The sequence below is a fragment of the Planococcus citri genome, chromosome 4 (assembly GCF_950023065.1).
Source record: "Planococcus citri chromosome 4, ihPlaCitr1.1, whole genome shotgun sequence".
NCBI lineage: Eukaryota > Metazoa > Arthropoda > Insecta > Hemiptera > Pseudococcidae > Planococcus > Planococcus citri.
In genome coordinates, this window is record NC_088680.1 from 2162371 (window position 1) to 2174572 (window position 12202).

Sequence of the window (12202 nt, forward strand, 5' to 3'; positions counted from 1 at the left end):
GGTCAATTTTTGACACAATTGTCAAAAACTATCAAGTTTTGGCACAATAGTCAAAAAACTGTCAATTTTTGACACAATGGTCAAAAATATGGCAATTTTTTGGCACAATTTTCAAAAACCTCGTCATTTTTGGCACAATTGTCAAAAAACCTGTCATTTTTGGCACATTTGTCAAAAAACCTTGTCATTTTTAGTACATTTGTCAAAAACAACTGTCAATTTTTGACACAATTGTCAAAAAAACTGTCAATTTCTGGCACACTTGTCAAAAAACTACCTTTTCTGGCACAATTGCCAAGATTGTCAATTTTGGCAAAATTGTCAAAAAACTGAAATTTTTGGCACAATTCCAAAAATTTGTCAAGATTTGGCACAATAGTGAAAAAACTGCCAATTTTTGACACAATTGTCAAAAATTATGGCAATTTTTGGCACAATTGTCAAAAACCCTATAATTTATGGCACATTTGTCAGAAAAACAATGTCATTTTTGGTATATTTGTTTAAAAAAACTGTCAATTTTTTGGCACAATTGTCAAAAAACTGAAGTTTTTGGCACAAGTGTCAAAAAATCTGTCAAGGTTTGCCACAATAGCCAAAAAACGGTTTATTTTTGGCACAATAGTCAAAAAATATGGCTTTTTTTGGCACAATGGTCAAAAACTTACCCTGTCATTTTTGGCACAATTGTCAAAAAACCTGCATTTTTGGCACAATTGTCAAAAAACTGCATTTTTGGCCCAATTGTCAAAAAATATGTCAAGATTTGGCACAATAGTAAAAAAACTGTCAATTTTTGGCACAATTGTCAAAAATATGGCATTTTTTTGGCTTAATTGTCGAAAAGTATGGCAAATTTTTCGCACAATTGTCAAAACACGTCATTTTTTGGCACAATGGTCAAAAATCCTGACATTTTGGCACAATTGTCAAAAACCCTGTCATTTTTGACACAATTGTCAAAAACTTTGTCAATGTTCGGCACAATAGTCAAAAGATTTGTCAATGTTCGGCACAATAGTCAAAAAACTGTCAATTTTAGCACAATTGTCAAAAAGCTTGCAATTTTTTGGAACAATTGTCAAAAACTGCCGATTATTTGTCACAGGTGTCAAAAACTGTCAATTTTTGGCACAATTGTCAAAAATATCCATTTTTATCAAAAAATCGCAAATTTTTTCTAAGATAGTTAAGTGGCTAGAATTGCTTACAAAATTCTGTTTTTGCCAAAATTTTCAAATAATTCTTTTTTATTTGGTCAAAGTTGTCAATTTTTGTCGATTGACGAAAAGTTGTAATGATTTTTCATCGAAATTCCGAGGAAGTAATTTTTTGATGAAATAGTCAAGATGGTTGTAACTTTTAAAAATTTCTGCTATTTTGTCAAAACGACCAAAAAACGTCAAAAAGTGTAAATTTTTAGAAAAATTGCCAACGAGTGTCAATTTATTGGCGAAAAAAATGCCAAAAAGCGTCAATTCTTTGTAAAATTGTCGAGAAGAGTCAGTTTTTGAAAAAATTGTCAAGAATTGTCAATTTTTGGCACAACTGACAAAAAATGTCCACCTTCATCAAAAAGTGCAAATTTTGAGGAAGTAATTTTTTAATATAATAGTCAAATGGTCGCAATTTTCAAAAATGTTTGCTTTTTTGCCAAAACGACCAAAAAAAGTCATAAAGTGTAAATTTTTAGAAAAGATACCGAAAAGTGTCAAAAAAAATGTCGAAAAACGTCAATTTTTTGTAAAATTGTCAAGAAGAGTCCGCTTTTGAAAAAATTGTCAAAAACTGTCAATTTTTGGAACAATTGCCGAAAACGTCTATTTTTATTAAAACGAGCCAATTTTGGATGGAATTGTCAAATAGTCCCGTTGTTGCCAAGATTGCCCAAAAAATCCTGTTTTTGCCAAAATTGTCGAAAAAGTATTGATTTTTGCCTTGCCTGCGTACAAAAGTCCTCTTACTGTTTCCAAGTCTGCCAAACCACTCTTTTTTTTACCAAGGGGCTGAAAATTTCTAGGCATGATTTTCTCACACGAGGTAACAACTTAGAGGGATGGGAGCCAAAAAAAAAAAAACGAAAAAAATTCACCCCAACTCTTGAACACGAGCAAAAATTTATAGAGAAATTCGGAACAACCTACTCTCAAAAGATTACTCCAGTATATTTAATTCAAAAAAAAAAAAAACATAAAATTACGTAACACGTTACTATCAACTACTTTCCAATAAACGACGAAACAAAAAAAAAATGTCCAACCTATATAAACAGCTCGAACAGACATTCGAACGTCGATACCAGGCTATTATTTTTATATCCAATAAAGGGCGACTCGAAGGAGAGAGAAAGAGCAGGTATTCCGACACTTGAAACACAAGGAAGCGAATGGAGCCTTCAACGCAGTTAATTGAATCGCAAAACCGCAAAGAAACTCGCGCAGAAAGAGAGAAGCGAAGGGAAGAGAGAAAAAGGCGCGTGTAAATTATTCCATCGTAGGGTTTTTTTTTTCGTTTCGTGAGCTCTCGATTCGGGGCATAAATAAAATTAAAACCGGCTATAAAATTCGTTTGAAGAGCGTTTCCTCGAATCCTTTTTCTATGCTTTTGAGTTAAAGTTCATAAAATTAGCCATAGAGCCTTATACGAGTATAGGTAGAGGTACCTACCTATATTAAACGTTGGCCTGCAATCAAATACGAGTCAATTTATTCATCAGTAGGTATTTGAACCGAAATGGGGAAATTTTTGCTGAAATGTTGTAAAATTGATACCCATTTTTACAACGGCAAATGCCTTATATTTGCGTTGTTTAAAGAATGTTTTATTGTTTGATATCGTTTCGAGAAGCTTTTACCTTTCTCTCCGTTTAAAAAAAAGAAAAAAAGAAAAAAGGAATTCGTAGCTCGAAGCAGGCTTCCTTTGATGGTGGTGTTTTACACCTCGCTGATGTGCTACGTCGTCGTCTCTCTCTCTCTCTCTCTCTCTCTCTCTCTCGCGTTTTGTATTTACAATGCGACGTATTAATTATACACCGACGATAATATGCATAGACGAGAAAGCATTTGCTAAATATCAATCAATAAAATTATACAAGTTGACTCGACAAACGCGTAGGTAGGTACTACCTAAAGTATGTCAAGCGAAGCGAAAAGCCTACGAATTATTGTCTCGTGCTATCTTTTGTTTCATACGTAACGTATCTTGAAATGCCACCACAGACACACATGCCAGAGAGTCTTGCGGGGCAAAGGAAAAATCAATAGGCTAGTTTTTGCTGCGTTAACACGTGCTCGGATTGCATTACTAAAGCAGCTAGGTACAATTGTACGGTTCAAATTGTCCATATTTCAGGAAAAATCGATCAATACAAAAAAATGCATAGGGCAGATGCTGGCTGAGCTTCTATTTTAGATCACGCTTTTATAATCAGGTAAGTGTTTGTATTATTAAAAATGATCCCAGGAGACTCGAAGGCCACGCTCATCACAAAAAATACAAACAAAATCAAAAATCATTTTACCAAAATATGACTTTAAATTAATTTATCAATGTAGATACTGTAAAACTTGGCCATTTCGTTGAGCACTGCAAATCTTAATTCCCAATGGCACCATATTGCGTGTTTTCATTTCCAACTATAGGGCACAAGTACAAGAGAAAAAGTTATGGGGGACCATAGCGTGTTCCTAATTCACTTCATAAATCATACGTATATAATTCAAACGAAAGGTCAGATTTTCATTAATGGTCCAATACGAAAGAGATAGAGTGAGGGAGAGAGAGACGAAGAGGAGGAGGAAATGGACGAAAGAGCCAAAGATACGTAGTACGAGTTCGTTTGGAAACAGTAGTTTTTGGCAAAGATGTTTTCAATTCGCTGATTTAATTCATAATTTATGTCCGATTTGCGGAAAAGAGGCGAGGCAAGAAAACCCATTTAGATAAACATTTCATGTATCTAGTTGCAAGTTTTTGAAATGCCTTTTTTTTTCAACTTTTTGAAATTTTTATCGCGTGAAACGTCTCATTTCCTGCGTACTCGAATAATTTAGGCGATGTCAATCAGGGTAACGGTGAAGAGAAGGGATTGAGGTGAAAACAACTTGTGAAAATATTGGGAAAATCTACAAACATGACATTTTCTATATTTGTACGTGAAAGAAAAAATATTGGAAATTATTGTCGATTTTTTTGAACAGAAATTTTCTGCCAAAAAAAAAACAAAAAAAAAACAGGAAATTTGAGGGTTTATTACCCATTTAAATTTTCCAAAATTGACCAAAAATAGAACGAATTGATAAAAAAAATTCAATTGACCAGTTTTTATACCGAAAACCGTCATTTCTGGTCATATTTAAATTACAGTCACACAGAAGGACCCTTTTTTCAAAAAACTTGATCTATTTGTGTACGCTAGAGTCAAAAAAAGGCCCTCAAAATACGTTCTACGAGTAGAAACAAGGTTCTCACAGTTGGCAGCAGCTCAATTGCATACTTCGAGATTTTGGAAAAATTGAACCCAAAAAATTGGGCAAAGAAACAGATTTTTTTCTCATTCATCTCAAAAAAATCTCTAAACACGTTGATAGTTGCAGGATGACCCAGAATACAAATTTTCAGACTTACGTATATCAGCTCACTCGCCAAGAATTTCTGGCATTTTTTTTTGGAAAAAATGTAGGCATCAAAAATACATTTAGTTTTTTTTTCTACAGAAAAGATCCAAAAAATAAGTACACTTCGCACATTTCAAGATTTTAGAAAAATTGTCGTATGATGAGAATTTTGTGCAAAAAAACAAATCCGCTTTTCTGAGAACTTAATGTCCTGTATAGTCCGGCATATGACAATAGGAGTAATTGCACCCCCCCCCCGCCGATCTTCCGGGACTACTTTTTTTCCTAAAAGGGACATCCTAAGGAACATTTTAAAGGAAACTTGCCCGAAAAAAAGTTGGCCTGACTTACAAAATGGCGGCCATTTTGATTGACAGGTCAGCCGAAATCGCAGATTTTGCGTTTCAACATAGGACTTGCACGAAATTTTTCAAACCTTACAAAGGTAGATCGAAAGATCACGCAACAATTCATCACCTGTGAAAATTTCAAGTGCTAAAGTGCGTTTTTCGATTTTTGGTGAATTTTTGAAAATCCAATTTAAGCCAAAAATGAGGGAAAATATCAAAATTTTACCAAATTGACCAGGAAAGCTGAAATTTGGGATATACTCTATTTTCGACATGCCAAATCCATTGAAAACGGTTTCAACCCGTTTTGAGTAGTTCTGAAGCCTCCAGCAGATTTTTGAAGCTCGAAATTACCACAAAATTCCATCAAATTGGAGTTGTAAAGCTGAAATTTATTTTAAAAACTAATTTCAATACGCTACGAAATACTGTACGTAAATTTCAAGTCGTTTTGGAGCTTCCAGCGACTTTTTTGAAAATTACTGGAGCCTCCAGTAGATTTTTAAAACTTTAAATTTTCACACAATTTCATCAAATGGAAATGGAAAGCTGAAATTTACTCTACACTCCAATTTTAACACCCTCTGAAGACGACTTTAGGTGGGTTCAAGTCATTTTAGAGCGTCCAGCGACTTTTTTGAAAATTACTGGAGCCACCAGTAGATTCTTGAAACTTGAAATTGCTGCAACATTAATTTATCAAATGGAGTTATTGGCAAGCTGAAATTTACTTCGCTGACTACAATTCATGGTGGTTTCAAATGGTTTTAAAGCTTCCAGCCGCTTTAAGGAAATTTCAATTTTCCAAAAAAAACGCCATTCAACCTTTCAAAAAGTCGCTGGAGGCTCCGAAACGACTTGAAATCCACCAGCAGTCAACTTCGTAGCGTATTGAAATTAGTTTGCAAAATGAATTTTGACTCGCCATCTCAGCTTGATGAAATTTTGGGGAAATTTCAAGTTTCAAAAATCTGCTGGAGGCTTCAGGAATTTTCAAAAAGTCGCTGGAGGCTCCAAAACGACTTGAAATTTACCTGCAGTACTTCGTAACGTATTGAAATTAGTTTTTAGAATAAATTTCAGATTTACAACTCCGATTTTATGGAATTTTGTGGGAATTTCGAATTTCAAAAATCTGCTGGAGGCTCCAGAAACTGCTCAAAACGGGTTGAAACCGTTTCCAATCGATTTGGCATGTCGAAAGTAAAGTAAATCCCAAATTTCAGCTTTCCTGGTCAATTTGGTAAAATTTTGATTTTTTCCCTCATTTTTGGCCTAAATTGGATTTTCAAAAATTCATCAAAAATCGAAAAACGCACTTTAGCACTTGAAATTTTGACAGGCGATGAATTTTTGCATGATCTTTCGATCTACCTTCGTAAGGTTTGAAAAATTTCGTGCAAGTCCTATGTTGAAACGAAAAATCTGCGATTTCGGCTGACCTGTCAATCAAAATGGCCGCCATTTTGTAAGTAAGGCCATTTTTTTTGTACTTCTTGATTTTCCTTCAAATGAAGTCCAAAACAAATTGAGCCGGGACCGAGCCTCCAACTTCGAAAAAAAATAATTTATCCGAAAATTTACCATTTTTACGTCAGAATTCGTATAAATGATTCTCTTTTTCAAGACGAAACTTCGACTCAGACTATTCTGTGAAGCCTTTAACATTGAAAAAATAAAAAAAATTGAAGTCTGTTACAGTTTTTTTTTAAAATTTTGCTTTACAGCCGAAATCTTTTTAAACAGCCCCCCCTCTTCTTGGAGAATTTTAAAATACATAAATTTTACGAACTTCAACCTACATATGACTGTTCTCAACTTCTGAGATGTGTTTAAAACTTAATTATATACCACTGTACTCGCAATTAAAAAAATTGAATCACTCCAATTTTCAGCAAGGAGCATTTGCATTTCCGTACACAGGAAACCTTTCAAGCGACATGAAAATATACAATAAGAAACACACTTTTTCGATAACGTTTTGAAGCAAAAATCCTTCAATACTCGTATTTCGGATGTTCATTCTTATCGAAATACGAGTACCTACTTTCACTGTAATACAATATACATAGGGAACCTACCTCTTTAAAAAATTTGATGAGGTACATCATTAGTAGGTGGTTGAGATTCAAGCACGAAAAATTAGCTCCAATAGTATCGTTTTTCAATTTGTTCTCACGAGCAGGAAATATCACGTTTGATTCAGTAAATGAGATGGTAGAAAAACCGATACGTATGATAGGTATCCTCAATTTGATGGAAATTGTGGTAGGGAAAGGACATACTTCAATGAAACAGGCCCATCATCATTTTAAAGCAAATATACGAGATAAAAAAAAATCAAATTCTGTAAAATTTCAAATACTTACTTAGTTTGATCGTAACAAAAAATAGAAACAAGCGAGACTTTCTGCAATTTTGGCAAAACAGCAAAGAGTTTCTATCAATTTTCGCATAATTCGGCCACAACATAACATTTTTTGACATTAAAAGTTTTTCATTTTCATCACTTTTTTTAAAAATTTCGGAAAGAGGTAAGACTTTTTCACAATTTTTGATAAAAACCAGAAACATGGACTTTTTTTTGTAATTTTTGGCAAAAAAGGAGACTTCTTTTTGCTTATTTTATACAACAGAAGCGTAACATTTCAACAATTTTGGTCAAAACAGAATTTTTTTGGAATTTTGGAAAAAACAGGAATTTCTTGCAATTTTTGCATGAAATGCAAGTTTTTTAAAATAACTTTTGCAAAAACCATAATTTTTTTGCAATTTTGAACCCGGAGTTTTTTTTTTTAAATTATAGTAGCAAAAAGGCAAGATTTTATTGCAAATGCTAAAACACGACTTTTTCGCAGTTTCGGACACACCAAGACTTTTTTTTTTTTGCAATTTTAGACCAGCACTTTCTTTTGAAAGTTTTTGCAAAAATGCAAGAGTCTCTAACAATTTTTACAAATGAACCGTTCATTTGAAAAATCTTGGCTCAAACAACATTTTTTGGACAATTTTTCACAAAAATTATGATTATTCTTTTAGCACAAATTCGCAGTTTGCAAAGAAAAAAAAGCAGGACTTCTTTTGTTTGACAAAAACTATATATATTTTTTTGCTTTTTTGGAACATGGACTTCTTTTTGAGATTTTTGGCAAAAAAACAAGACTTTCTAACAATAATTCATCTCAAATGGATCCACCAACCCTTCCCATCCACTCCAAAACTCAATTAACCCACCAAACCCTCAACATTTTGACCATATAGAAGGACCCATTTCTAATTTTATCACAATGTTGAATGATCTTCAAATCAATCCTAAAACTCTCATCCAAAAACCAATAATATACCCCCCTTGGCTTCTAAAGCCTCCTCAAGTCAATCTACAGCTTATTAACTACTCAAAAAATAGCCACTCTTCATTAGTAATAAAACAGAACTATCTCGAACTCTTATCAGAATACAAAAAATTCAATCATTGCTTTACAGATGGATCAAAAATACCAACACTTCACACAAGATATGCCTACTCTATAAATGATAGAATTTCAAATTTTAAAATCCATAACACTGTTCTTCAATCTACACTGCCGAACTCGCAGCTATTTTCCACTGTCTCTGTGATATACTCACTTATGAATCAGAAAATAAGTCCTTCTTAATTCAAAGTGATTCCCTCAGCTCACTAACTGCTATCCAAAATCTTTTTTCCGATCACTTTCTAATTCAAAACATTCATAAAACTCTATTTGACTTACAAAATTCGAACTTCTTCATACAGTTTATGTATGTACCCAGCCACGTTGGAATCTTGAGAAATGAAATTGAAGATATTAATGCAAAATCTGCCACCACCCTTTCTCCCCTTATATTTATCACATCTGACGACCTCAAATCTATCTTCACTTCTTCACCCAAAGCACATTTAAGAAATGGCAAAACTTTTGGTCCCTCCAAACCACAAACAAGCTTTTTCAACATAAAAAATCAGTCCATCCTTGGAAAAACCTGTCCCACTTAAACAGACTTGAAGAAATCATTATAACCAGATTGAGAATTGGCCACACAAAAATCACACACAATCACCTCTATGAAAAGGCTCCGAAACCCACATGTTAGTTCTGCCTGTCAGAACTTATATCTGTACAACACTTACTATTTCACTGTCCCTCCTTACATCAGCACAGACTATCCCTACAAATAGATGAACGATCCCTATTCATACCAGACGACCCTTCCGAAATTAAAAAATTCTTAGACCTAATTAAAAAACTTGACCTTACCAACTCGATTTAAATGTGTACTAATCAAGTATGTAATTACAAACACCCACCCCCCCCCCAAAAAAAAAGAAGAGCATACTTGCAATTTTGCCAAAATTGAACTTTCAATTAAAATTTTTTGACAAGAGCGATTTTTTTTGTTGAAATTTTTAACAAAAACTATGAATTTTATACATTTTTGAATCAGTTTTTTTTGGTAATTTTTGACAAAAAACATCTCTTTTGGCATGCTAAACCCCCCTCCCCTCCCTCCCCCCAAATAAAACACGACTTTTGGTACAAAATTGTGCCAAAAATTGACAGGTTTTGACAATTGAGCCAAAAATTGACAGGTTTTGACCATTGAGTCAAAAATCTACATTTTTGACAAATGTGCCAAAAATTGACAGGTTTTGACAATTGTGCCAAAAATTGACCGTTTTTTTTTGGTCAATGGTGCCAAAAATTGACGTTTTGACAATTGTGCCAAAAATTAACAGGTTTTGACAATTGAGTCAAAAATCTACATTTTTGACAAATGTGCCAAAAATTGACAGGTTTTGACAATTGTGCCAAAAATTGACCAGTTTTTTTGTCAATGGTGCCAAAAATTGACAGGTTTTGACAATTGTGCCAAAAAATTGACAGGTTTTGACAATTGTGCCAAAAAATTGACAGGTTTTGACAATTGAGTCAAAAATCTACAGTTTTTGACAAAGCTGCCAAAAATTGACAGGTTTTGACAATTGTGCCAAAAATTGGCCGTTTTTTTGTCAATGGTGCCAAAAATTGACATGTTTTGACAATCGTACCAAAAAATGACAAGTTTTCGACAATCGTGCCCAAAAATGACAGGTTTTGACAATTATGCCAATAATTAACAGTTCTTTTTGACAATCGTGCCAAAAATTGACAGTTTTTTAACAATTGTGCCAAAATTGACAGTTTTTGACCATTGTGCCAAAAAATTGAAAAACTGTTTTTGACGATTTCGCCAATAATGGGCTTTCGTTGACAATTTTACAAAAATTTACGTTTTTTTCAACATTTTTTTCCCTCCAAAAATTGACGCTTTTTAACTCCCTCCCCCTCCCCCAATTGGCACCTCTTGGTAAATGGGAAACAAATCGAATTCTAAAAGAAAAAAATATTATACTTGTAAATATTGAAGTTTTATTTTCAAAAAAAATAATCGATTATTTTTCGCAATTTTAACAAAAAAGTAACACTCCTTTTGTAATTTAGACCAAAAAGCAAGTCTTTTGTTTTGGCAATTTTGGCAAAACATCGAAATCTTTCTGTAAATCAGGCAAAAATTACGACTTTTTTTACAACTTTTGGCACAAAAGCAATCCTTTTTTGGAAAGTTTCGCAACAAAGCAAGACTTTCTCGAAATTTTAGAAAAATATCAATTCAGAACAACAGTACATATAAGAAAAATAGGGACACACTCAGTTCTTCTCTACACTGCTATCAAAATGGGTAAAACAGTACGCAATTTTCATCGCGTGCGTACACTTTGCCGACTATTGCTAACGAGGCTTCGAATTAGAACGGACAAATTTCTGCCTTAGAATTATACAATGAGAAGAAAAAAAGGACTAAATTTTCATTTTATCGATACACCATCTGCATAGACATTATAGGGTGGTGTTCTTATAGGCACATTTTACTAAGGGTATTTTCACGTAAGATTGGAACTCACGAGGGTGAAAAAATTCACCGGTAGACTTTCCAAGGATATCTACGACATGATGAAAGGTAAGTATTCGACACCAATTACTTATCAATTGGAACATTAAATTTCGACAATTGGTGGTCAATGCGAGGTCGCAAAAAATTGACGAACACGTTGAGGGGGTTGAGAAGGGCAGAAATTTCGATTTCGGAGTACACAATTTATCATCATCGCACGATTGTGAAAAAAAAAGTTGAAAAAAAGAAACGAAAAACTTCGTGAGATAATAACGTCGTCGTCGTCGGAGACGAATACCTACTAATAAGAAAAAATAATTCAAGTACAAAACTTACCCCTAGAATGCAACGGTATATCCTCCGGCCGACTTCTTCTAATTGACATTGTGAATGATCTCTCCATCGCGTTTTTAAATCATCTTTACGCCGGGATGATTTTTTCGTTCGGTGTTCGATTGGTGATCGATGCGGTACTCGGAAGGCGCACACTCGTATACGATCGCAGCACGCACCCGGCACGATTAATTCGCGAATTATAATAGATAAGTATATTATGTATTAAATTCGACGAGACTGGCGGTCCATTACATTACGTCATAGGTATGTGTGTGAGTGAGCGAGAGACTGTGAGAATATACGTATGTAGATGAACCGTACGTGGTAGCAGCGTTTACGCGCACTGACACAGACCACTCAGCTCCCGTGTAACGTCTTCTGCTCCACGGCTCACGCTCAAGAGAGCTACCCGCGCGACTGCTGGGCGTCAATGGCACGCGCATGCCTACTGTCCCCTTTTCTCAAGCTGAAACCAATAAAGGGGTAACTGATAAATTATTTTTTCCAACATCTTTGGCGCGCAAAAAAATATCCTACTATACGCGTACGTAGCCTATCGAAATGCTAAAAAAAAAAAAAATTCTTCATACATCTACCTACCCTACTTTTTTCTACCCTTTCTGGTCTCTCTCACTCTGTCGCTCTTTCGCGAGTTCCTCAGCTGTGAGAATAACATTTATACGCGTCTCTCGCGTGTCCAAAACGATACCGACCGACACCTTCTACTACATATCTAGTATTATATCGTATCACATGCACAGCATACAGTTACACAATACCTACACGAAAAGAATATACTTACTGTAGGTACGTGTGTAGTTTTGTATGTAGTTGCTAGAGTAAGGTAGGTATTGTCGTCATCTGCACCTTTTATCATTTTTTTTCTACCATTTTTTTTCTTCTCTTCTCGCTTTAATGATTGTTGGATGCGCGGATTAATTCACACCA

At 34.3% G+C, this 12202-nt stretch overlaps 1 protein-coding gene across 1 annotated transcript in view; it reads right to left on the reverse strand.

Moving 5' to 3' along the window:
• LOC135845639 (sodium-dependent proline transporter-like) overlaps positions 1-12202 on the reverse strand; it is a 121533-nt gene extending 109331 nt beyond the window's left edge. Inside the window, exons 1-2 of the mRNA XM_065364337.1 lie at positions 12057-12202; positions 11255-11720 (exon numbers count right to left, since the gene is read on the reverse strand). Coding sequence (XP_065220409.1) covers positions 11255-11321 — 67 coding nt within the window. The 5' untranslated portion in view covers positions 11322-11720; positions 12057-12202. The remainder of the gene's footprint in view (positions 1-11254; positions 11721-12056) is intronic.